Raw genomic sequence first — 25,976 nt, forward strand, 5'->3', positions numbered from 1 at the left:
ATATTCTGCACTCTCCTTTCAATGAAAGGAACTTGTTCACTTAATCCTGCTGTGAATATGAATGTGGTATACATTTAATATAGATATATATTGCTTAATTCAGCAGAAAAAAATAAGCTAATTTAAACTAGTTTACTCTTTTTTTTTATAAATAGTACGATATTTTAACTGAAAATGTGTCATTTTCTGTGTCTCATTTCACAACTAGCTGTTGCAAGGGAAGTCCATTCCTAAACTGGGGTCACTGGACCAGATAGAAACAGGAAGTGGAGACGCAGATGGACGCTACAGCGGCGACTGTGATGATGAGGACGGCTGCGGTGGTTCGGGGGGCGACGAGGTGAAGAGGAAAGTCCCCAGAGTCTCCAAATGTAAGTCTGATCTTTCTGTGATTTTATTGAAGAATAAACCAGTTAACCTTACCACGTGAAGACATGTTACCCAGCTTTGTTTAATAGCAACAGAGGGAAAATATATTATCATTTATATTCTAAAGGATTGGGTGAATTTGTATGTTTCGATGCATAATTGCATTTAGTTTTTATTGTATAAATCTCCTCTTTGTATGAGGTTAAGATTTTGTCCCTGATAGATGAATGAAATACACTCAACATAAAACACATTATTAAAACAAAATGTCACAAAGCACATATCATTACAAGTAATACTGTATAAACTCTTCAAGTTCATTTGCTTCCTAATTTTCAAATGCATTCAATTGAGCCTTTTACTCATCGCTCTTTTCAAAATTGCAGAATTAAAAAAGTTAAACAGGTTTTTGATCGTTGAAGATATTAAATGCATAAGAATATATTTTAATAAGACTGGCTCCAGTCTCCATTTTATGACAGTCATAATAATAGTCATTACATATAATAGTTGCTATGGGGACATTATTGCAATCAAGGCCCGTTACTTTAAGAATTATGGCTCCTCAGAGGATCAGTAACCTCGGATGAATCACAGCGGCGGAGCTCTCCTCTTCACTTTGTGTCCCGTCGCTCCACTCAGCACAAGGAACCCCCTCTCCTCTCTGCTCTCCATCAAACATGCTAACCACCTGATTAATCACATCTCTCGGTTTGCCTATGGCGACAGCGAGGAAGAGGGGGTCATCCAAACAAGCCGTTCTATCCATGTAAATGTTTCCTTTACTGCTTGTCAGTCTGTCTGGAGGCTTTAGCAGCCCAGGCTCAGGGAGGCTGTTTAACAATCGCTCATGTGAGGCAGTGGGAGGCTCTGACATTTATCACCCATTACAGTACAGCAGCCCTTTCCTTGTCATAGGCCAGATCAGCCTGTCTCCCATATTTATGACCCACTGTCTGTCATGACCTTTGTCGAGCATCTGTCCCCTGCTGACTGACCCTCACACAAATACCCAGGGTTTCCACCTCAACCAGACCTCTGGTCAGTCCCTGCACATTTCCACTGGTATTAAATGCATGTATTGCTTAATAATGGGTTGAATTATTTCTTAGTGGCTGTTTGTTATTTAGGTTTTATTGTTGTAGAATTTGGATACAGTAGCACTTAACATGTTCAATGTCTCTCTCCTACTAAAACAAGTCTTACACAATGTAAAGCAACTTGTAAGAACAGCAAACACTTAATGTATGTAATGTAAAGTACAATGCATTATATTTATGAACAGGAATACAAATATGCCCTAAAACCATAACGGAAACAAAGTGTTAATCTTGGACTCCAGCCTTTAGTAGGCCATACCTCTTAGAAAACGAATTAGATCAGTACACCTAGGTGTTTGGTGAATATCTGCAGGTACAACTCAAAATGAAAGTATATTTTCAGATCAGAAAAAATGCTTTGATATGTGTTGTTCTGGAGGTTATGCATTTTTTTCAAGGACTTGTTGCGTCAGTGTCTCTGTACTCTGCGGTCTGGCGTCTGTGCTCTGACAAGTTCATATTAGACGAGACCCAGACTCTTGAGAAACCAATTATAAATGACAAATCACAGCGTGTAAGGATAACACTAATGGCAAACTTTAGGTCTTTTCAGTACAGAAAATATACTGTATATACCTAATGTTTAGTTTCAAGTAGATTATCAAAATAAAAGACTCATTTCAATAAAAGCTTTAACTTAAATGACTTGAAGGTGTCAAGTTAAATCATAGCATGTACATTGATTTAAATATTGCATCAGTCATGGAGAGGGTTTGCTGTGTCTGAAATGCTCTGTGATCGTCATACTTCTTTAGATCAGACAAGCAGTAGCGTTAGAGCCATTGTGAAATTCTTCAGAGTATTGACATTGTTCTTCATTGATGGAGATTGTAATTGAATTTAGTTATATGTGTTTCCAGAAAAACAAAGTTGAGAGTTCTGAAAAGTTCCTGCATCATACTGCAGCAACAGAGCTGATAAATTGGCTACCGAGAGGGTTAAATCACAGTGGTGGTGGTGATGAACTATTAATGAACATTGTTCGTTTTTTATTTCAGTGTGTGTGCAAAACTTCAGAACAGAAGCCCCGTTGAGACAGAAATACACTATGAACACAAACAACTACAGAATAACAAATACAAAAAATGGATACAAATGAAAAATAAATAATTAGATGAAGGTGAGCTAAAAACTGACATGCTACCAGCTCTCCAAGAACATGATCGACCAACTAAAAACAATACAACTCATTCACAAGTTACAAGTGAAGGAGATCACAGGGAGAGTGAGAGATGTATGTTGCAAGATATGTGATATGTTTTTTTGGTGCAGTGTTTACGAGTTTATGAACTATATAGAAGTCACAAGACAACGTGATATATATCAAGCTTACATTATTTGAAAGGCATGTCATTCTTCACGTACATTAAGCTGTCAGTGCCAGATACAATAACACCATTTATAATTTAATTGGATTTCTTTCTCCACAATTATCCATAATCCCTCTCTTGGTGTGTTTGATGTTTATCAGCAGAACATGCTGACGATAGATCAAGATGATGAGGAAATAAAATGGGAAAAGCTCAATACTGACAATACAAGCCTGATTTAAGGGATTATCCTCATTAAGCAGAATTACTGTTGTGTCAGACTGCTATGTATGTGACAAGAAGCAACAATGTTAGCAGTTCATCCTTCAGAAATATTTCAAGGAGTTTCGAAATGTTTAGTGCTTACAGATGGCTTTTGTTTACTGCATTGCACTCCAGATCCCTGAGGTACCTGAGTTTTTTTCATGTGTAATCTCAGACAATTATTTTAGAAGGTAACACAGACTAAGAAAACTCAGGATTCCAAGAAATATCAGAAAGATTGAATATATCCAGAATCTTTTGTGTATTTCTTTTGACGTCAGGCCCTGTTTTTGCAGTAATTGCAGACCTCCCAATTACTATAACAAACACACACATTCCTCCTTAATTAAATGAAATAAAAATTGAACACAAATGAGAACTAGCACCTCAATGTCAAAACTGTAATATCACAGTGTTGTGTATTGCAGCATATTACAGTGCATACAAAGCATCATAACCTGGATCATAATTACCAATTATAATCAACATAACTGGAATACTCCTTAAGAAAATATATAATATATCATTGGTCCAGACTGTAACTGTGTGCAATTGTGAAACTCCATTGACATACTAATTGCTCAAATCAGATATCATTGTAATATGACACATTTTAACTTCATAATAGCAAAAGAGACATTTTAACTTTGTAGACCTTATCCAGACCTTCATTTTTATAAATAAGGCGAGCCGGAGGGCCTCAAGTAGTGGGGATGAGACAATGCTTTTCTGCCGCCCGACTTTATTGTTGAGCCTGATGAGATAATTATACACCTTTTTTAATTACATAAAAAGCTTCCCAGATATGAATATAATGAATCCAGGTTAACAATTTAAGCCTTGGTGGCTTGTTAATAACCAAACAGTTATGAGATAACAATAAAGAAAGTCTACAGCCATGCTATTGGGTAGGGTTGCCAGAAACTGACCATGATCAAAATCGATTATTCGGCAGCCCTGGCGAATAATAATCGATTAATCGACCAAAGTTATTACAATGTATCGCAAAGTGGAACCAAGTGTTGACATCGAATGTGATGAAAATCCTTGGAATAGTTGTTGAGACATTTCCTTCAAAGCCAAAAAACGAGAACCTGTTGGTGGCACTGGAGGAACAGTTATATTCATCAAAGATATCCAGGGCAATTGTACAGAACAGACCAACAACATTAACAACATTACAACATTACAAAAACATTACAAAACATTACAAAACAGAAGATCCAAATGTCAAAATGATACAAAGAATGTGAGTATGTAAAATGTGTGTAAAAGTTTGTAAAAGATGGACACAGGCTGATGTCATGCATCTTCGAGGTGTCTTTCAGCCAGAGCCTGAGTCACACAACCTCCACTCCATCATGTCTGCTGGAAAGAAGACAGTCTACACAAAAATGCAAGAATTAAGGCTGAAGAATCCTTCATACAGACAGTAAAATGAAACAAATACAGACAGATATTACTAAGGAAATGGACTCAAATCTCCCAAGCAGATTACTTACGACTGTAAGCACAGTTTTGGTGGGGTGGTAGGACATGGAAACAGACTGAAAAGGTTAAAAAAGATAGTACTGAATATATCCTCTGAAAGTTGCTGGGATCAAAGTAGAGGATCGACTGACATTGCCATCGCTCGAGACGTGCCCCTAGCATGGCCAGAAGAAGAAAAAACGGTTGCCGGATACATACTAAAGGAAAAATAGAGGTTTACCTCAACTTCCCTTTATCCAATAATACATCTTGGATCAGCATCACCTGCAGTTTGGAAAAACTAAGAGGCTATGTCATGCTCCAGCACCAACATGCACCTCATGTCTCTTTTCTGGCCTGATGTAGTCGGCTGCAGACACTGTGACTGCTTGCAGTGTGAGCGTTGTACTGCAAAAAGACATCTGTCAGACACTGGCAGCAGTGGAGATACCAATCGATTTCTAGCAAGTAAGCACAATGAGGAGAAGGGGAGAAGCTGCTTTGCCATGACTCTTATTCATTAAGTGTCACAGTAGGAGAGTATTTCATGTTGTTTTTACCTTGTGGTAAATGACTGGATGTAGCTGTTGCATGTAGAACTCCTCCACTATCTAATGTCAAGGGATGATTTGAAAGAACACATTCAACAAGGGAATTGGTGCATATTTAGAAAAAGCAATTTAATGTCGTAATTGACGTGTTGTATATGTTCCAGCTCTAAATGAGAGATCTGAGAGACAGGGAATTACATGAAGGCCACTGTGGACATACAGTAATAGACCCATCACTGGGAGACATTTGCAGTTTTCCTAACAGGCCCTGTAATAGTTTTCCGTGCCTATTAGACAAATCTTTATCCTCGTTACAGTGTGAGATCAAATTAGGTCACCTGCTGTGACTCCTGCCCTCCTCTCTGCAGGTAATGATGGGATCAAAAACATTTACCGGGTCTCATTACTTTTTTACCAGCTAGATTGTCTGATCATCACACAATGAAATGACTAATTAATATCAATGTGATCAGTCAAGACTTGTCTTTTGAAGATTGTACTATTCATATCCAAACCATGCAGTGTTCTCATTCATAACGCTCCGTTCGATGTCTCACTATGGGATGCGCCTCAGTATGCAAACAGAAGCATCAATCTCATTACGCCAATCCTGATTGGCTGGTGATCTTGACGTCAACGTCAGGGAATCCAGCCACCCTTTAAGTAGCTTGCGCTACGACGCAGCGTCATTCAAACACCTATTCTCGCTTCAGAGCACATCTCGAATTATCAGTAACCGGGCTAGCTTAACGGTCCACAGACTGAACCCAAAGCTAACATTCGGTCGACGGGCGCTTGCCGGTTACTTTTTTGCTTTGCAAGAAGACTGAGCAATATTAACACACCAGTTAATATTGTAATCTGCCTCGCCGTTTCTTTCTGTCGAAATAATGGTAAGGTTTGATTTTTTCTTCAAGCTAGTAACATACCTGTTGCTAGTTTGTTCTTCCCTCCACACCGACACCACGGTAAAGAGGACGTTCTCTTTTCTCTCTCACACCAGAGGAGACAGAGATAAAAAAAAGGTATTAACTAGGGCTGTCAGTCGATTACAAATAGTTAATCGCGATTAATCGCAAATTAATCGCACATTTTTTATCTGTTCTAAATGTACCTTAGAGGAATATTTTTCAAGTTTTTAATACTCTTATCAACATATGAGTGGACAAATATGCTTTATGCTAATGTTTATTATCATTTGAACAATACAAATATTCTCATGAATATTAAACACAACAACCTCTGAACATTACAAATATTCGCCTCAATTCAACCTGGAACCTCTCTCATACAATAATACAATACAAATTGTGTGTGTGTGTGTGTGTGTGTGTGTGTGTGGTGTGTGTGTGTTGTGTGTGTGTGTGTGTGTGTGTGTGTGGTGTGTGTGTGTGGTGTGTGTGTGTGTGTGTGTGTGTGTGTGTGTGTGTGTGTGTGTGTGTGTGTGTGTGTGGGTGTGTGTGTGTGTGTGTGTGTGTGTGTGTGTGTGTGTGTGTGTGTGTGTGTGTGTGTGTGTGTGTGTGTGGTGTGTGTGTGTGTGTGTGTGTGTGTGTTGTGTGTGTGTGTGTGGGTGTGTGTGTGTGTGTGTGTGTGTGTGTGTGTGTGTGTGTGTGTGTGTGTGTGTGTGTGTGTGTGTGTGTGTGGAGCCCCGCGCTGTGTCAAGCTGGGGCTCCCAATTGGACCTCACCATGGTTCCACCCGCGGAGGATGTCCTGGAGTTGGACTACATGGAGGACGAAGAGGATACCTCTGAGTTCCTCCTGTCTGACTCAGATGAGGATGACATCTTCGTTTAATCGGCTCAGGCTGTAAAGCCGGGAGCGATGTCCGCTCCCCCGGGCGAGAGCACACCAGCTTCGCCCGTCCTAAGCATGGACTTGCAGGCCGTGTGTCAACGCGCTGCGTCCAGGCTGGACATCCCATGGCCTGAAGTGGCCAAGGAGACCTCCAGATCTCGCTACAAGGGGAAGAACTTGCCCCAAGCAGCGAGGACGAAGAGGCAGCTCCTTCCAGTCTTTCCGGAGATGCTGGACGAGGTGTCGGTCTCGTGGAGAGACCGTCCCTTCAGCAACAAGGCCCCAATCCAGGGTGCCTCCTCCCTGGACTGTGACGGTATGGAGAGGCTCGGCCTGCTCCGCATGCTGCCCATGGAACCGCTGGTGGCAGCCCACCTCCAACCGAGGCTGGCTTCGACACCGAGCAGGAACCCCATGCTACCGGCAAAGGCAGACCGGTTCCAGTCAGCGATGACCAAACGGGCCTATAAAGCCGCAGCTTTGTCCGCCAGGGCACTCAACGTCTCCTCGCTGCTGACCGCCTACCAGGCGGAGCTCTGCGAAGACATGTCGAGCAGACCTGAGCCTGCCGTGTGGGACGAGATCGCAGCGATCACGGACATTTGTCTCCGTGTGCAGCGCTGTGCAGTCCAAGCCACGGGCAAAGCGCTGGGAATGATGGTGGTACAGGAGAGAGCCAGGTGGCTCAACCTGACCAACCTTCCAGACCGGGAAAAAGAGGATGTTCTGGACATGGCTATTTCGGGGTGCCCCCATCTTCCCGCCGCCTCGAGTGATGCCAGAACGTCATCCTCAAGTTCTCGCCGTCAGGGAAATGGACTTAACATCAAAGACAGCAAGTTCCGCTGCCTGTTTAAGTCACACAAACACATGTCATCATTGTTGTTTCAAAATAAATCATTTTCCACTGTCGTTTCCAGGATTGAAGCCAAGGGCGCAGTCAATAAAAATGAAAAGAAAAACAATAAAAACAATAAACAGTCTGTCGTCTGCCCCTCTTTTGAGAGCGGCTACGGCCTCTCTCAAAAGGCGGACAATAGACGGGATTGTGAAGGCACCACCGCCTGCGCGAAGTCACCACCGCATGCACAGTGTCGGCCGGGGTTGTCAACCTGGGGTACCACCGTGTTCAGACACTAGAGGGCGCCATAACACAACAAATGGAGACACTGAGGGCAGACGACAGAGCTGTGACATCTCCGCTCGCTTTGAGAAGCGAAAAGTGGAGGATGCTCACAGATTCTGCTTGGGTTTTCAAGACAGTAACACGGGGCTACAGGCTCCAATTCGCTGTCACCCCCCCTCACTTCTCGGGCATTCTGTATTCAGAGGCCCGGGGAGAGTCGGCCCATATTCTAGAGCAAGAGATTTTCTCGCTACTAAGAAGGCTATATCGATAATACCCGCCGAACAGAGTCAGAGCGGCTTTTATTCCAAGTATTTCCTCGTTCCCAAACGGGGAGGGAACGGAATTCGGCCTATACTAGATTTGAGAGCTCTGAACAAATATCTCAAAAGATACAAATTCAGAATGCTCACTCACACATCTCTGTTGCGTCTCGTGCGCCAAAACGACTGTTTCATATCAGTCGACCTGAAAGATGCGTATTTCCACATCCCAGTATATTACCCACACAGGAGATATCTGAGGTTCGCCTTTCAGGGTGTCTGTTACGAGTACAGAGTACTTCCCTTCGGTCTGTCTCTCAGCCCGCGAGTGTTTGTACGGTGTACGGAAGCCGCGATAGCCCCCGTTAAAACAGGGTATTCGCCTGGCAACTTATCTGGACGATTGGCTCCTTCTCGCACAGTCGGAGCAAGAGGCTATTACGCAGACGAATGTCCTCGTAAAACACCTGCTCGACCTGGGTTTTGTAATAAACACAGAAAAGAGCATGTTGTCCCCAGCCCAGACTGTACTCTTCCTGGGCCTACGCCTGAATTTGGTGCCCTTTACAGCCCGCCTGTCAGCAGAGAGAGTGAAAGCCTTCAGGGCTTGCCTCGCTCATTTCCAGCCACGCAAATATGTTCTCTTCAGGTCATGTATGCGGTTGCTGGGGCTCATGGCGTCAGCCATTCTGGTGGTACGACTGGGACGCTTACACATGAGGGAGTTTCAGCGCTGGGTAGCTGTCCTCAGATTGGACCCCGCGCGTCATGGCGCGCGGAGAGTGATGGTCACTATGAAATGTGTAATGGCTCTGCGCCACTGGCTACACCCGACTTTTCTAGTACGGGGCGTGCCTATGGGTGCTGTCCTATCGCGGAAGGTGGTCACCACAGACGCATGTCTGACGGGCTGGGGGGGTATATACGAAGGTCGACCTGTGAGGGGTCTCTGGAGCAGAGACCTCCAACGGTCACACATAAATTATCTGGAGCTTTTAGCGGTGTTCCTCACCCTGAAACGCTTTCTGCCTTTTCTCAGAGGACATCATGTCCTCGTGAGGACAGACAACACGACCCCAATATCGTATATAAACCGCCAAGGGGGTTTGCGTTTTCTCCAGTTACACATGCTGGCACGCAAACTGATCTTATGGAGCTGCGGACGTCTCCTCTCTCTGAGAGCGACGCACGTACCAGAAGTGATTAACCTCGGGGCGGATCTGCTGTTCAGAGGTGCACCACTATATGCAGACTGGACTCTACATCCAATGATTGTGAGTCAACTGTGGGTGCGTTACGGCCGAGCCGCGGTAGATCTGTTCGCATCAAAAGAAAATGCTCAATGTCAGCTGTTCTTTTCAATGCGCGATTTAAACGCACCGTCAGGCGTGGACGCGCTCGCGCACGTTTGGCCTCCGGTCCTTCTGTACGCGTTCCCACCCCTGGCTCTGATACCCCCAACTCTGGCCAGAGTGAGAGAACAACGCCACACACTTATCCTGATAGCTCCGCACTGGCCTGCAATGTACTGGCTGGCGGAGATATATCAGCTGCTGTGCGGGCAGCCGTGGCAGCTCCCGCTACGCAGGGACATACTGTGTCAGGCGGGGGGGGGGGGGGCGATCTTTCACCCACACCCAGAGCGCTTGGCACTATGGGCCTGGCCCGTGAGTGGTACAATCTGAATACAGTGGGTCTCCCTCAGAAGGTGATAAACACTATTCAGAGTGCAAGAGCTTCCTCCACCAGGTCTCTCTATGACTGTAAGTGGAGGGTGTTTGAGGAGTGGTGCCTTCAAAAAGGACACATCTCTTTTCAATGTCCTGTCGGGGTGATTTTATCATTTCTACAGGACTTAATTGATAAACACAGAGCTTTCTCTATGATCAAAGTGTACCTGGCTGCTATTGCTGCATGCCATGTGGGCTTTGAGGGAAAGACGGCTAGCCAACATCCTTTGGTCTGCCGTTTTATGAAAGGGGCTCGCAGGCTCCTCCCTGTTTCCAGGTCACTGGTGCCCTTATGGGACTTGGCAGTGGTTTTAGATGGGCTCACTCGACTTCCATTTGAACCCCTGGAAGAAGCTGACATGAAACACCTGTCACTGAAGACAGTGATGTTACTGGCTCTGGCATCTGCCAAGCGAGTCAGTGAGATTCATGCGCTCTCTGAAGCCCAACCCTGCCTTTATACCTAAGGTGGTTGGCTCATGTACCCCCATTGACATTGTGGCATTTCCTCCGCCGCTGTGTTCCTCTGAGGAACAGCGGCCGAATTTGCTGTGTCCAGTTCGTGCTTTACGCATCTATATGGACAGGTCAAAAGAGTTTCGTTGTAATGACCAACTCTTTGTATCCTGGGCTAACCCTCAGAAGGGCAAGCCCGTTACCAGGCAACGGCTCTCCCACTGGATTGTGGAAGCGATTGCTCTGGCTTATACGAGTCAGGGTTTGCAGGCACCAACGGGCCTGCGTGCTCATTCTACTCGTGGACTGGCTACATCCTGGGCTTTGTTCAAGGGTGTTTCCATCCAAGACATTTGTGCAGCAGCGAGCTGGTCCTCCCCGCTCACTTTTGTCCGCTTTTACAGGCTAGATGTCTCTGCTCCAAGTGTGGCCCGCGCAGTGCTGGGTCCCGTGTTGAGACAGAGTTCTACCTGTTAAGTTCTGGTTGTTTTTGGTGATTTTCGAGATAAGCATATCTAGCAATACGGGAGTTTCAATATCTCATAGTGAGACATCGAACGGAGTGTTATGAATGAGAACTATAGGTTACTTACGTAACCCCAGTTCTCAGAGTAACATCAAGTGAGATGTCTCACCAGACGGCCCTTCTTGCTAAGGCGAAGCGAGAAGAGGTGCTTATTTTGAATGACGCTGCATCGTAGCGCAAGCTACTTAAAGGGTGGGTGGATTCCCTGACGTTGACGTCAAGATCACCAGCCAATCAGGATTGGCGTAATGAGATTGATGCTTCTGTTTGCATACGCGTTGAGGCGCATCCCATAGTGAGACATCTCACTTCATGTTACTCTGAGAACTGGGGTTACGTAAGTAACCTATAGTTTTTCTGATAAATTATTTTTGTATTTGGATATTTATATAACAAGTTACCATTAAAAGACTGCACAATACACAGTATGATTGCAAGTATATTTTCAAGCTGCTACATTGTACACAGTAACTAGTTTATTCATATTATTGAACATGTAGTGACAATTAGATTACTGATGCATTTATTGTTCTTTTTTAATAATTTTACCCTCTTAACTTGGTATTTCCTAAACACTATTCTGAGTTGTTCACCATAATCGTGGCGGAGAACACTTTCATTCACCAACAAAGCTAAACCAAATGCAAATGCCAATATCTCCATTTCAACAGCTGTTGTTATTTTCTGTGAATAAAAATAAATAAAAGGTAAGATAAAGTGTCCTAATGGTAGCCATAGCAGTGATCTACAAGAGGAGTACAATGCTGTTTGTTTACTCCGACTGTGTGCTGCAGGTCAGGTAACTGTTGTAGCTGAAAGGGCTGCTATAGCTATTCTGAGAGTATTATTATCTTAAACAGCTAATGTGGGACTTGGGTTTACTTTTGGGACTGAAACTTTAGCCTTGTGTCATTACATGTTTGGGTGTAAGGATAATCAATTAACACCAACGCTGAGGGACCCAATCCCAGACTTTTCAATCTTCGTGAGCAGGGACCAATCTCTATTACAAAAGCAAATGGGTCCTGAAATGTATCACACCTACTAGGTGTAGGGACTAATAGAGTTGCATTAACGCCAAGCAGCACAAATGAACCACTTTCTAACAGCAGACTCCCACTGTGACTGTCTAACACAAGGCAGGACAATACTGTCCATGAAATGTTCCCACAGGGGAATAGCACCATCCAACTACCATCCAACATGGAACTCCTGTCAGACATCACAGTGTTGAAGTAGAAGGGACATGTGTGTTAGTACACAAGCATAGCTCTGCGGGGGATTGGATACCACAGCAGAGGCCCAAAGCGCCAGCTACTGAAGACAGAGCTGTCACTCTACCATTGCAAATTAAACGGACCAACCCACGCACAGTCTGGTTTAGACAGTGGTGGAAGATGTATTCCTAAAGAAGACTCCTTAACTGTACCTTTAGTGATATTACTAGTTTACTGTGGTACCTTATTGTGGTAGTTTAAACTAAAAACGTTATTGTGTTGTGTGTTTGTTTTGAATGCAACATCTTAATCAACAAAGTGACTAGTGCATTTTACTGTTTAAAGTAGAATATGAATCTCTATTGTAGTGGTGTAGCACTATAAGTAGTATAAAACGGGAACACTTACAGTAAGTTAGGCATCTTATATGTGTTCTTACATACAATACTTGAGTAAATATGCTTAGTAACTTTCCACCCAATAGAGCTCAACAGAGCCCAAGAGTTTCCTGATGTACCTTATCAAGGTAATACACAGTTAATTGCCATGATCCTCACTTGTGGTTTTGCATACGCTTGAGATGATACATGACGGTAGGCTAAATAACAGAAATGCCTCTCCTCATGATTGAGTACAGTTCACCATCACCACAAAGCACATAACGAAAAGACATTCTCATAGTCATGATGTTGATGCCAAGCATACTGCTAGCTAGACGGGATGTACAACCATAAAGACTCAGTGCAGCACTCATGGATCCCTGGAGCGCCTTGCCCTGTATACAAGGTCAACAACTCTCTACGAGCCTTCGAGAAACGCAATGAGCTTGTGGAGAAAACCACTAAAAGCTACTCGATCACACAAGTGCCTATCGTTTGCCGCTCCATACCGACCTAATGTTTCATCCCTGCTGCTATTCAGCATAGCTTTCAAACCTTTCTGTCAGATCACCATAAATAGTGGATAAAGGTTCATGAGGGGGGCTACCATCAGTCAACTCTTCTACATGCAAGCCATCAAGCTCAATGACAAGAGGATCTACAGCAATGACAGAGGGAAGCTATTTGGAGGGGAAAATGTAGCTGTGTGAAACCAAATGGAGGGAGGATAATTGGAGTTGAAGGGTTGGAACTATCAAAAGACCACATCATAGAGACAGCACAGCTGCAGGACCCAAGAAATGCAGCAACGTCCAAGAAAAATAACTTACCCTCCAGTACACACAGTATGCCCTACTGCTGGTCAGATATTCAGCTGGTATTGTAGAAGCTTAAACAAAATCTGTTGATTATTAAGACACAGAGAGGCCTCCCAGTGTACGGGGATTCAACCCAAAGTCCATCAACCTTCTGTCGGGCTGGAGACAATGGAGGTTAGCGTCAAGGACACTGTATGAAACACCAAGCATGTTCATTAGTAAAATGGTTCCTCTCATCGGCAGACAGATGAGGGGGCTGTCAGAGACTGCAAGCAAAGGAAACCTCCCATTTGGGGGTTGCCAGAGCTTATGGATCAATGTCGTTAAGAAAAAAGGTCTTATTCAGCATTTTAAAAATATTTAAATCATAATTTTACTTGTGCCTGTAAAAAAGTGACCAGAAAAATGTAAAAGTATCATATTGGTCATGGTATTAAATCAATAATTTTATATTTTTTGTAGTGTATTGTTGTTGTCTGTAAATAGTTTTTACACCTGAATCTATCCTACAGAAAGACATCAACTTATTTTACTTTGGGTACATTTTACTGAGCAATTTCTCTGAAAGGTTTCTAGTTTTCTGGGAAACTTCCTGCAACACCCCTATTAAAAGTAGAGGTTCAACTTGAAAATGTTTATGTAATAGAATAAGAATGAATGAATGAAGTAACAGTAACACTGGCCTGAAGATGATCACTTCAACACCGATGGACATTCCTCTATTATGAATTGTTTAGAAATTATGGTGAAAACCTCTAATTCATTTTTATAGCCAGGTTTCTCACAAAACTCACTGACAGCAAAAAAGCAGACTCTATATCAAATGGATTTATCTTAAGTTGAAAAACCTGACGGGAGATAATTCATTGTAGACCTCCAAGTTCAGGAGTTATAGGTCAAACAAACGCAGTATTTTTAATAACACCACTGGCTGTTCTGTGCAACTGTTTATATTTTGGAGAAAGCCTCTGAAATCAATTCAATATTGCTTGCTCTAAGAGCTGCAGTCTCAATAGTAGGCAGTGCTGGTAGACACTCAGGGAAAAATAAATAACAGCCCTACAGGATTCAACCCTTAAGAAATACATATCTGCAAACACAGAATAACAAAGTCAAAAGTCACTAAATATACACTCAAATTGGCAGAATAACCAGATATATATATTCAAGCCATCTGCCATTACATTGTTGGATTAATCTGTTCCTCATAGTTACAAATGAGTCTGAGTATGAGCCTGGTGTAGATTTCCTTTATTTAGGGCCTGCATGTGTTTTTATGTGTTTGCTCTATGTTACACTGTCTGTTTCTTTCTCAGTTGAACTAAGGTTACCTTGACATGCTCTTGATAACTAAACTACCTTAAACAACATATTAACCCCACTGCCTCCCACTTATCTGCAAATTTTTCAAGGTTTAAGCTTTACTGTGGGATTAGTTTATGTAATCAGTCTCTTGTGACTCATCATGAAAGCATCCCCCGTTTGCTGTGGGCTTATCAAATTAATATGGATAATCATGCACCTTTCTCCGACTCATTCTGCTTTCAACTATTGGAAATGATAGATGTGAGTGACTCATCAAAATACATGTTCTAAAATGAGGATGGTACTTTCTGTGGAGCCTTGCTCTCTGACATGGTTAAACATTTATAACCTATGAGACCTATAAATAAAGAGCAGTGTGGCATTACATTCAAATACATGATTTAGGTCATGAGTAAGGTCATAATAGCAATGGACAGTCCACATCTAGAATTAAACTTTACCAATTGTACCCATCTATAGCATTGAACAGCTGTAGCATATATGGCACACTTACTGTATGACCAAACCACTTTCTACTTTCCAAATACTTTTCTTTGTCTTATGTCCTTGTTCAAGTACACAGAAGAAAAAAAATTCACCGCTTCCTGTTTGCGAATGAGAAAATGTGTACCCTTTCACATAAATAAGCCGCAGGGCAGATGAAAGCACACAGATTAATATCTGCTGTGTATTAACATATGGTCACAGCTCAGATCGGATCCTGTTTCAGATTAAATACACCAAACCTAGTGTATGTGCCTGCTCTAACTCAAGCCATGCTTCGATGAAAATGAATTGCAATTGCTTTTTGATTTGCCACAGTAAACATAATGGCATTTTTAATTTAAGATAATAGAAACCTTGCATTTTCTTTATCAATTTGCTTCCAGGTGTTTGTGTTTTTTTGAGCAAAGCCGTTTAACCACAGTAAGTTGTCATTATCTTCAGCGGCACATTCCTGTTTTTCAATCATTCTCTCATACCCGGCATGATTTAATGGCTGGCTTAATGAGCTGCTGCTTGCATGTGGAAGGACATCTCATTGTGTTAATGAACTGTGAAAAGGGCAAGCACACATCATTGTGTGAACTGCTTTAATAATAAGCTCGGTGTCAGACACACAGCCCATCTACCAAGAGTCTGCTATATCAATAAGCACAGAAGCTGGACATTTCATTAAGACAACTTATTCTATGATCAACTCTCAACCTCTTCCTCCCACCCGTCTACTCTTTGTCTCTCTTGCTGTCACTCACTGTCTGTAGTAGATGCTTTCCATGCTACTGAATTGACTGGCCACAGTTTCTCCGTTGCAAGCTTAGATGTGATCCTTCCACGCTATAATAGCTTTCCTAAAAGGGTTTACTGTAATGACAAATTGAATGAATAACACTATAAGACCATAGTATTATGAGCTAAATGCTGAAGTTAACTGTTGAGATGGTTGCCATCTTGCAGTATATTTGCACATTGGCTTCTCCATTTTAAAATCCAGGGGCACCATACCATACCTAGATGTTAACAATTAAAGTGCTATGTTCCTCACATTGTTGTCCCTGAAACTCTAGGTTAGTTACATGACTTTGTGAGTCGACCAGCAATGCTGGTGGCGGTGGAATGTCGAACTTAGTCACAGTGATGCTTTGAGCGTTATCCTAACGTCAGTGATGCTAACATATGGTAACAGTGTCAATGATGACATTCTGGTCTTTAACAAGTTTAATATTTACCATGTTCCTAGTAAAACATTTGCTTATCAACACAAAGTACAGCTGAAGCTAATGGGAATTTTACTTCTGGTATTTGGTGATAAACAATAAGATGTATGTTTGACCTCATGGTGGCAAGAACTTCAAACCGCCCAAATGGCAATCCACACCAGAGGTTGTAAAGACATGTTACCAACATTTAAAAATGTCATTGTCAAGGTGAGAGGAAAGGTCGGTAAGATGCATCCTCTTGGGAATGACATTGCCAGACATTGAGCAACATATCATTGTTAAAAATAGTGTGTGTAGCAATGTAATGTTTTTTTAATTGGTTACGACTATAATCTGCCATTTTCTCTTGGCGAGTCGTATTTTACATCTGATGGAGGAATGAAAGAAGACGTTGCATGACCCAGACCACTTGTCATCACGGTGACATTTGACTGGCAGGTTTTGTCTCCCACTCTTCATATCCTACGAAAATGTCTCTCAGCCTTCATCTTCAGATCTCCAAGGTCATCCTTAGATGTGCATGAGCTGGCAGACCCACGCTTTCTCTCCCATCATCCCACCTCTCTGTCTGCCTGCCCTGCCAGGCATAAAAAGCCATCTACTGTATGTCTGCTTCAAAAGCCCTCAGCTCACCCACGTTCTCAACAGTTCGCACACCCACAACCACGGTTATACACAAGCATGCAGACACACACACACACACACACTTGCTGACAGTTACATGTCAAGTGAACCGATGACAATCTCAGTCGCCCAACAGGAACAAGTTGTCTGAATCTACTCAGGCTGATGTTCCGTGTTGACCTTCAGTGATAATGGATGAGAAATAATGGAAAAGGCTGATATCCAGACAGGAAACATTGCTGCAGCAGCCTGGAGTCTGTCATGGTCACGAACATAGTGGACAGGTTTGATGATGTTACACTTTGAGGTTAGAGTGCGGTTGTGATTTATAGTGCCGCAGAACTTACGATATCATTTTTTAAATCATTTCTCAACGGATCCTTGTCTGGCTTCTAATAAATGCATACAGAATCCTTCATCTTAAATAATCAGCTTTTGATTGCCTATCCCAGATCTGCATCACTGGAGAAAGTGCAGCGATTCAAGGGCATTTAGGATGTTTTATAAAGCTCTATCTTTTACTCAGTTTAAAATCTACTCATAGGTGATCTCTATCTTAAGTAATAGTTTCTCAAACTTTTAAGGAAAATGTGTTACTTAATTTAATTTAGTTCTTATTTTCAAAAGGATAATTTACTATTCACTGGTTCAACCTGAGGTCTTTTGAACCAATCTTAGTCTGGCCCCTTGCCTGAGACCAATTTGCCATGGGAGACCCTACCAGGAACACAAGGTTCCAGACAACACAGCCCCCAGGTTCATCAGGGCACACAAACCTCTCTACCACGGTAAGGTGCTGGTTCTTCAGGTTCAAAAGACCTCATGAAAGAAAAACAAAGAAGTGAGGATACCCGGCCCGGAGGAAGCCCGGGGTCCCCTTCTGGAGCCAGGCCCAGAAGGAGGACTCGTCGGTGAGCGTCTGGTGGCCGGGCTTGCCACGGAGCCCCTGTCGGGCACAGCCCGAAAAGGCAACATGGGCAACACCTCCGCTTCTCCGTCCCGCGGGCCCACCACCTACGGGAAACAGCGATGGGGTCGGGTGCGCTGCCAGAAGGGTGGCAGTTAAAGCAGAGGGTCTCGACGGACCAGACCCGGGCGACAGAAGCTGGCTTTGGGGACGTGGAACGTCACCTCTCTGGGGGGGAAGGAGCTGGAGCTTGTGCGGGAGGTGGAGCGTTACCAGTTGGATCTGGTTGGGCTCACCTCTACGCACAGCGTCGGCTCTGGAACCTTACTTCTGGATAGGGGTTGGACTCTATTCTTCTCCGGAGTTGCTCAAGGTGTGAGGCGCCGGGCGGGTGTGGGGATACTCACAAGTCCCCGGTTAGGTGCTTCGTTGTTGGAGTTTACCCCAGTGGACGAGAGGGTCGCCTCCCTACGCCTGCGGGTTATGGGGGGGAAAACTCTGACTGTTGTGTGTGATTATGCACCAAACAGCAGTTTAGAGTATACGGCCTTCTTGGAGACCCTGGAAAGAGTCCTGTATGGGGCTCCTGAAGGGGACTCTTTAATCTTGCTGGGAGACTTCAACGCACATGTGGGCAATGATGGAGACACTTGGAGGGGCGTGATTGGGAGGAACGGCCCCCCTGATCTGAACCGGAGTGGTGGTTTGTTACTGGACTTCTGTGCTAGTCATGGATTGGCCATAACAAACACCATGTTCGACCATAAGGATGCTCATAAGTGTACGTGGTACCAGAGCACCCTAGGCAGAAGGTCCATGATCGATGTTTTGGACACTCGGGTAAAGAGAGGGGCGGAGTTGTCAACTGATCACCATCTGGTGGTGAGTTTGGTCGAGTGGCGGGGGAAGCCTCTGGATAGACCTGGTAAGCCCAAACGTGTAGTTCGGGTGAACTGGGAACGTCTGGAGGAGGCCCAATTTCAGGAGGCCTTCAACTCACACCTCCGGCGGAGCTTTTCGGGCATTCCTGTGGAGGTTGGGGACATTGAACCAGAGTGGTCGGTGTTCAAAGCCTCTATTGCCGAAGCCGCGGCGGGGAGCTGTGGTCTCAAGGTCTTGGGTGCCTCAAGGGGTGGTAACCCTCGAACCTCCTGCTGGACACCGGTGGTCAGGGAAGCCGTCCGACTGAAGAAGGAGGCCTTCAGGGATTTGTTATCCCGGGGGACTCCTGAGGCAGTTGTAAGGTACGACAGGCCCGAAGGGCAGCAGCCTCAGCCGTGGCCGAGGCAAAGCAGCGGGTGTGGGAGAAGTTCAGAGAAGACATGGAAAAGGACTTTCGGGCGGCACCAAAGTTGTTCTGGGAAGCAGGGAACCATCCAAGCTGTGTACAGTAAGGATGGGACGTTGTTGACCTCAACTGATGGAGTGTTAGGGCGTTGGAAGGAACAATTTGAGGAACTCCTGAACCCGACAACTCCGCCCTCTATGTTAGTATTGATGGGGGATCAACACCAATCTCCCGGGGGGAGGTCACTGAGGTCGTCAAACAACTCCACAGTGGCAAAGCCCCGGGGGTGGATGAGAGCCGCCCAGAAATGCTGAAGGCTCTGGGTGTTGAGGGACTGTCATGGTTGACACGTCTCATCAACATTGCGTGGAAGTCAGAAACAGTACCGAAGGAGTGGCAGACCGGGGTGGTGGTTCCCCTTTTCAAAAAGGGGGATCAGAGGGAGTGTGCCAATTACAGAGGCATCACACTACTCAGCCTCCCCGGGAAAGTTTACTCTAAGGTACTCGAAAGGAGGGTCAGGCCGATTGTCGAACCTCAGATTGAGGAGGAACAATGCGGATCCCGTCCTGGTCGTGGAACGACGGATCAGCTTTTTACTCTCGCAAGGATCCTGGAGGGGGCCTGGGAGTACGCTTATCCGGTCTACGTGTGTTTTGTAGACTTGGAGAAGGCGTATGACCGAGTTCCCAGGGAGTTACTATGGGAGGTGCTGCGGGAGTATGGGGTGAGGGGGTCTCTACTCAGGGCAATCCAATCTCTGTACTCCCAAAGCGAGAGCTGTGTCCGTGTCCTCGGCAGTAAGTCGGACCCATTTCCGGTGAGGGTTGGCCTCCGCCAGGGCTGCGCTTTGTCACCAATCCTGTTTGTAATATACATGGATCGGATTTCGAGGCGTAGTCGTGGGGGAGGGGGTCTGCAGTTCGGTGGACTAAGGATTGCACCACTGCTTTTTGCAGATGATATGGTTCTAATGGCTTCATCGGTCTGCGACCTTCAGCACTCACTGGATCGGTTCGCAACCGAGTTTGAAGCGGCTGGGATGAGGATCAGCACCTCCAAATCTGAGGCCATGGTTCTCAGCAGGAAACCGATGGACTGTCCACTCCAAGTAGGGAATGAGTCCTTACCCCAAGTGAAGGAGTTCAAGTATCTCGGGGTCTTGTTCTCGAGTGAGGGAACAATGAAGCGTGAGATGGGCCGGAGCAGCGGGAGCGGTACTGCAGTCGCTTTACCGCACCGTTGTGACGAAAAGGGAGCTGAGCCAGAAGGCAAAGCTCTCTGTCTACCGGGACATTTTCGTTCCTACCCTCACCTATGGTCATGAAGGATGGGTCATGACCGAAAGAACGAGATCGCGGATACAAGCGGCCTAGATGGGTTTGCTCCGCAGGGTGGCTGGTGTCTCCCTTAGGGATAAGGTGAGAAGTTCGGTCATCCGGGAGGGACTCGGAGTTGAACCGCTCCTCCTTCGCGTCGAAAGGAGCCAGTTGAGGTGGTTCGGGCACTTAGTTAGGATGCCACCTGGGCGCCTCCCTAGGGAGGTGTTCCAGGCACATCCAGCTGGGAAGAGACCAAGGGGTAGACCTAGGACCAGGTGGAGGGATTATATCTCTTCGCTGGCCTGGGAGCACCTTGGGATCCCCCAGTCAGAGCTGGTTGATGTGGCCAGGGAAAAGAAAGTTTGGGGCTCTCTGCTGGAACTGCTACCCCTGCGACCCGACCACGGATAAGCGGGAGAAGATGGATGGATGGATGGTTCAACCTCCTTTACTGTGAAGATCATGTTGGTTTTCACTATCACGTATTATCGTAAAATCACATTTTGGAATTACAATTGGCATTTCCACAATGTATTTGCTGTACATTAAATCAATCATTTTAAAATATAATCAGGATTAACCTGTAATGCAAATAATTGTTCCCATCACAACAGGTGACACTTAGTACTCCAAAAACATTCCATTGCTAAAATTATAGTAATGTGAGACTATGCATACTGTGTGTCAGAGCATGACATTATTACAGACTTTGGTAAACCATTGGCTTTTTGAGCAAGAATTCCCTCGCCAGGCAAATCGTTTTTGTGGTTTGAAATGTTTGATTGGACTCTGCATTAGTGCTGCAATCCTCTGGTTGCTGCTCATCTCATAGGTGCTCTGTTGGGTTGAACTGGACTTTTTTCTGGAAGCTTTTAGAAATAAAGAGTTCTTTGTAACACGGTTGGTTATCCTGCTTCATATATCCTTTGGAAAAAGGGTATACTGTGGCCACAAAGGGATGCTCCTGGTCAGCAGCTGAGGATGGTGTAGAATTTAAATGACGCTCAGTTGGCATTAAAGGCCCTGATGTGTGCCAAGAAACACTGCACGGAGAGTAACACCACCATCACTAGATTGCTCTTTGGACACAGACTGGATCCAGGGTACTATTCACAACACATTCTCATCTCACATCAACATGATGCCACACTCTTTAGTCATCTTTAAGTTTGGTGAGCATGTGTCGTCTGTTGGCTCATTTCCTTGTCGACAGCAATGAAACCTTGAAGGGTCCTTTTGGTGCGGCAACCCACATATTTTCAAGGTTCAACAAGATGTGGCACTGAAACGTCCTTCTTCACCTAGCAACACTTTTATTCATGCCTATGTGGCCCTTCCTGCAAGCTTGAACAACGCTTGTCAATTTCCTTTGACCTCTTTCTCTGACAAGATGTTTTCCTACACAAAATTGCTTCTGACTGCTTCATTACTATTGCAATCGCTTTAAACTCTAGATGGTGTTGGGCAAGAATATCTCAACAAGGAGGCAGCTACTAGATTTAGCTCCTTTAGGTCCATTTTATCCTTCTTTAATAATCACATTGTGATATTTGAATTATACTGTTTATGTAGGTGTGATTAGTAATGTGAAAATAATTTAGCTCCGTTGGCCAAATGCGCCCTGAACAATGGGCAAAACTGTAAACATCTGACACAAGACAAATAATATTATCTGAATAAACACAATGCGAGCTGCAGAGGCTGAAAAGAAGACTGGGCTTCTGACAGCGATAACATCTGGAACAGAAATGTGACAGTGTCAACAGTATTGCAACCACATGATCATATCAGTCAGATATCAAAGACCTGATGTGTCAGTGATCTGTGTTCCCCCGTTGGGAGTCACATATTTTCCTCGTATTTGCCTCCTCAAGGCTCACAATGATTCATTTTCCACATCAGATTGATTGAATGTCACAACACCGTGAGCCACACTCTCAAATAGCAACACAGTTAACACGCAACACTTTCACAACACAGTCCACGGGACAACCGAGCAACATTAGGTCTGGGCTAGTGTTTGGAAAAAAATATTATAATTATACTTAAGTAAAGTGGAAAGAATGATTTCATAAATTTTTCTGAGGAAATATTCAAATATCTTATTACATTATGATGTACAATTTAATTGAGATAAAACAAGTGAACAATCAGTGCGATTAATCAAGATTCAGTTTTCACTCCTAATTTAATAATATTTGTAATCACATATTTACATTTATTATGTCAAACTGAGCAATCATCAAATGTAGTTTTTGAAATAAAAAATGAATAAAGATGTTTTTTTGGTAGATTTGATTGGACTAAATTATCCTGAACTACTATAAAGACTTAATAAAGTCTGATGAACAGCAATACATTGAAATAATCATTAGATATTGCAGAACACACATCTTATCATTGCATTTTTACATTGTCACATTATTGTTGATATATGACTGAAGTCCATTATATCAACAAATGTTCTCTCTCACTCTTGTCACATTTTGCTAAACTTGAGTATAAATAAATCTAATTTAGAGATGCTTTCAAATTCAACCTGTCCCAAAACAGAATCATAGCCTGAAGCAAGAGAAGGAACATAATAAAGTAACACTATGCTAATTGTACAGAAGGTGTCAAAATGTCTTTCCCAATAGGAGCAAGAGTCAGTGAAATATCCTGATCCGTTATGTACAGACGGCTGAATTAAATCCTTGCAACAGATTACATTTACTTTGGGCTGGATTTGGGCAGAAATGGTTGTCATTTGATGTTCAGCTTGAGTGATGTTTGAGTTTGAGCACTGAACAATCTGGCTTTGCACAATTAGATATAATAGCATTTCAAAGTTTTGTTCAGCCGGTAAGCACTTTGTTACAGATAACAGGATTGTTTCAAAACAAACTGACGAACACAGAAGAGATGCTCCAGCCAAACACCTTGTACGATTCAAGCTATTTAAAAATCCAGTTCGCTGTTGCAACAAAATAAATACAATTTGTATTCCACAATAGGAGGGTCCTTTTAAATTGTACACGCACAACCAATTAAAGATTTCAGAAAAGCTACAGAAATACATCTATCTGTGTTTGGTGATATTCCATTTGGCATAAATAAATTCCAACAGCATTGCTTACAGTGAAACTAAAACCAAAATACAAGGCAGAGGGTGAAAAAGATTATTGCGTTTCTTTGCAGGAGAAAATGGGTTCCAACTCAGGCCAAAATCCATAATTTCGTTGAAATGGCTCCAATAAAGGAATGAAGTGGTAAAACGCGCACTTGAGCCGTCATACACATGAGGTTTTTTTGTGTTTTTTGCAAAAGTTTCCTTTTTTCCTTTTCAATTCACTTTGATGTGTTGGTGCCTAACAATCAGAGAGACATAAAACATTTGGGGAATAGAATATACTTATTTTTACTAAAAACCTAAATTACAGAATGCAGCATTAGTCTACATGTGTGCACCTCTGCCAAAGCCGCGCCAGGGGAAAGCACATCAATAAAACAAATGCTCTGGGTGCTTTTATGTGCAGTGAAAAGCTGTTAGTAGGGTCAGCTTCTGCAAGCTGTTTAATGGTCTCGCTTTTACGACTGCCAAAGAATATTTACTCACCAGTAATTGTTCCATCAAACATGAGAGGTTAATGACTGTTTAGGTAGAGTTAGAAAAGAAATATAGCATTAGAATATTTGGCTGTCAGAACTGTTTGTTTATTGTTGAAATGTGGTTTCTTTGGCACACACAATGCAACAGAACAGTATCAATATTGTTTCTTCATCAATCAGTTCCAAAATACCTATAAAATAATCGAAGTAATGCCTCACTGACCCCAACATTATTTCTGAAATTGATTTCATCGCTATTCAGAAACATTTTCTTGCAAAGTATAAGTGAAATAAAGTCATAGTTAATGTTGTGGGGGCGGATTTTGAGCTATTAAATTATCCATTAAGACCTACGTTGAAAGTGTCTATTATCTTTCCAATTGCTTTTTGAATTATATTGTAGAAAAGAGCTTTGGCATTGGCTTTATTACACATCCAGGATATAGCCTCCCTAAGCACCACACACTGCAGCGGTGGTTTTATTACTACCTACAAGAAATTGAAGGATTTCTGTGGATATTTTGTGAGTAATGCTTCAGAAAGTTTAGACAAAAACACCTATATTCAATGGGAAATGTTTTTTTTTATATCAATAAATATAAGGTGAAAGTTAATTCATGGTTTAAGTCCCCCATTAAGGTTTAGTGCCCTCTGTACAGCAACAGCAGCTATTTTTCAAGATATACTGTGTTTTATCTGTTTTTCAGTATCCCAATAAATCATAAGACAGGCTCAACTATGAATAATGATCTTTTGGGGAATTACTCAAGTCGGTTAGATAAGCCATTGTGAATACAAGTTAGATTTTTTTTTTTGCCTCAAGTTGAATTAAAATAAATAAACATGAATAAACAAGGCAATCCTTCACCAGGCTTTACTGGTTATGCATTCTACATTGTTACATATATTTTGAAGAAGCAACTGTGTTAGTACTCCTACACCTTTATTTAAAATAATGATGATTTTCTTGGTGAATTATGTTTGATATTAATTATTAACATCAGAAAACATAATGAAATGTAACTTTTTACATCAAACAGCTGACATACGTATCACAGCAGGAATAACACGATTGTATCCAAAAACAGTAGTGCTGGCTTCATACCAATTATTTCTGGCTCATCAACTGGGACCCTTGAATGCAACAGAAAACGTGTCACAATTTGAATACATCTAATGTATTTATATTTTTAGTTACTATGTTTATTATTTGGATTTGCACCAATGCCTCCACTACTGACATATTGCTGTGTATAGTAAACAAAACAAGTAGTTTTTTTGCTAATAGCCTTAATTTCAGCTGGTGCATCAAAGTGCTTCCTGTCTTTGTCGGATACATCTTCATTACATTGTGCATCTAATCACACTATTACATTGTACTTTACTTACCAGGAGTTGGATTACAAACATGATGAAATCACTGAAATGACAATAGTGATTATCCTTTATCATGAATGTAATGGGCCTCTTCAGCTCAATTATTTCTGAGTGCCTACTTTCCTGTTGTTTGAATTCTCTTCGTTCACTTTTAAGTCAAAGTTGTCGACAAAGTAGGGCAAACAGTAACAGCTCAACATGTGCATGTATTGTGAGTCTACTATATTGTATATTTGTTGCGTTTATAACAATATTAGCTCACATTATAGTTGCAGATTAAAACTTTGCATGCGGAGATGACTACAGATGAACAACTTTTTTTCCTCAGGATTATTTGAAAAAGATGATGTGCAGGATATTCATTGCATGTGGTGTAAGAAAGTCAGGTCTTCCTCGAGGCCAACATGGGCTACATATAGTTTCAAATGGGTGAATGTCGTGCAAGCCAACAGGGCTGACTTTGTG

General features: G+C 43.0%; 1 protein-coding gene across 1 annotated transcript in view; it reads left to right on the plus strand.

Annotated features, from left to right (window-relative positions):
- gpc5a (glypican 5a) overlaps window positions 1–25,976 on the plus strand; it is a 138,078-nt gene that overhangs the window by 73,824 nt on the left and 38,278 nt on the right. The window contains exon 8 of the mRNA XM_034219593.1: window positions 209–371. Coding sequence (XP_034075484.1) covers window positions 209–371 — 163 coding nt within the window. The remainder of the gene's footprint in view (window positions 1–208; window positions 372–25,976) is intronic.

Source organism: Gymnodraco acuticeps, unplaced genomic scaffold (genome assembly GCF_902827175.1).
Source record: "Gymnodraco acuticeps unplaced genomic scaffold, fGymAcu1.1, whole genome shotgun sequence".
Taxonomy (NCBI): domain Eukaryota; kingdom Metazoa; phylum Chordata; class Actinopteri; order Perciformes; family Bathydraconidae; genus Gymnodraco; species Gymnodraco acuticeps.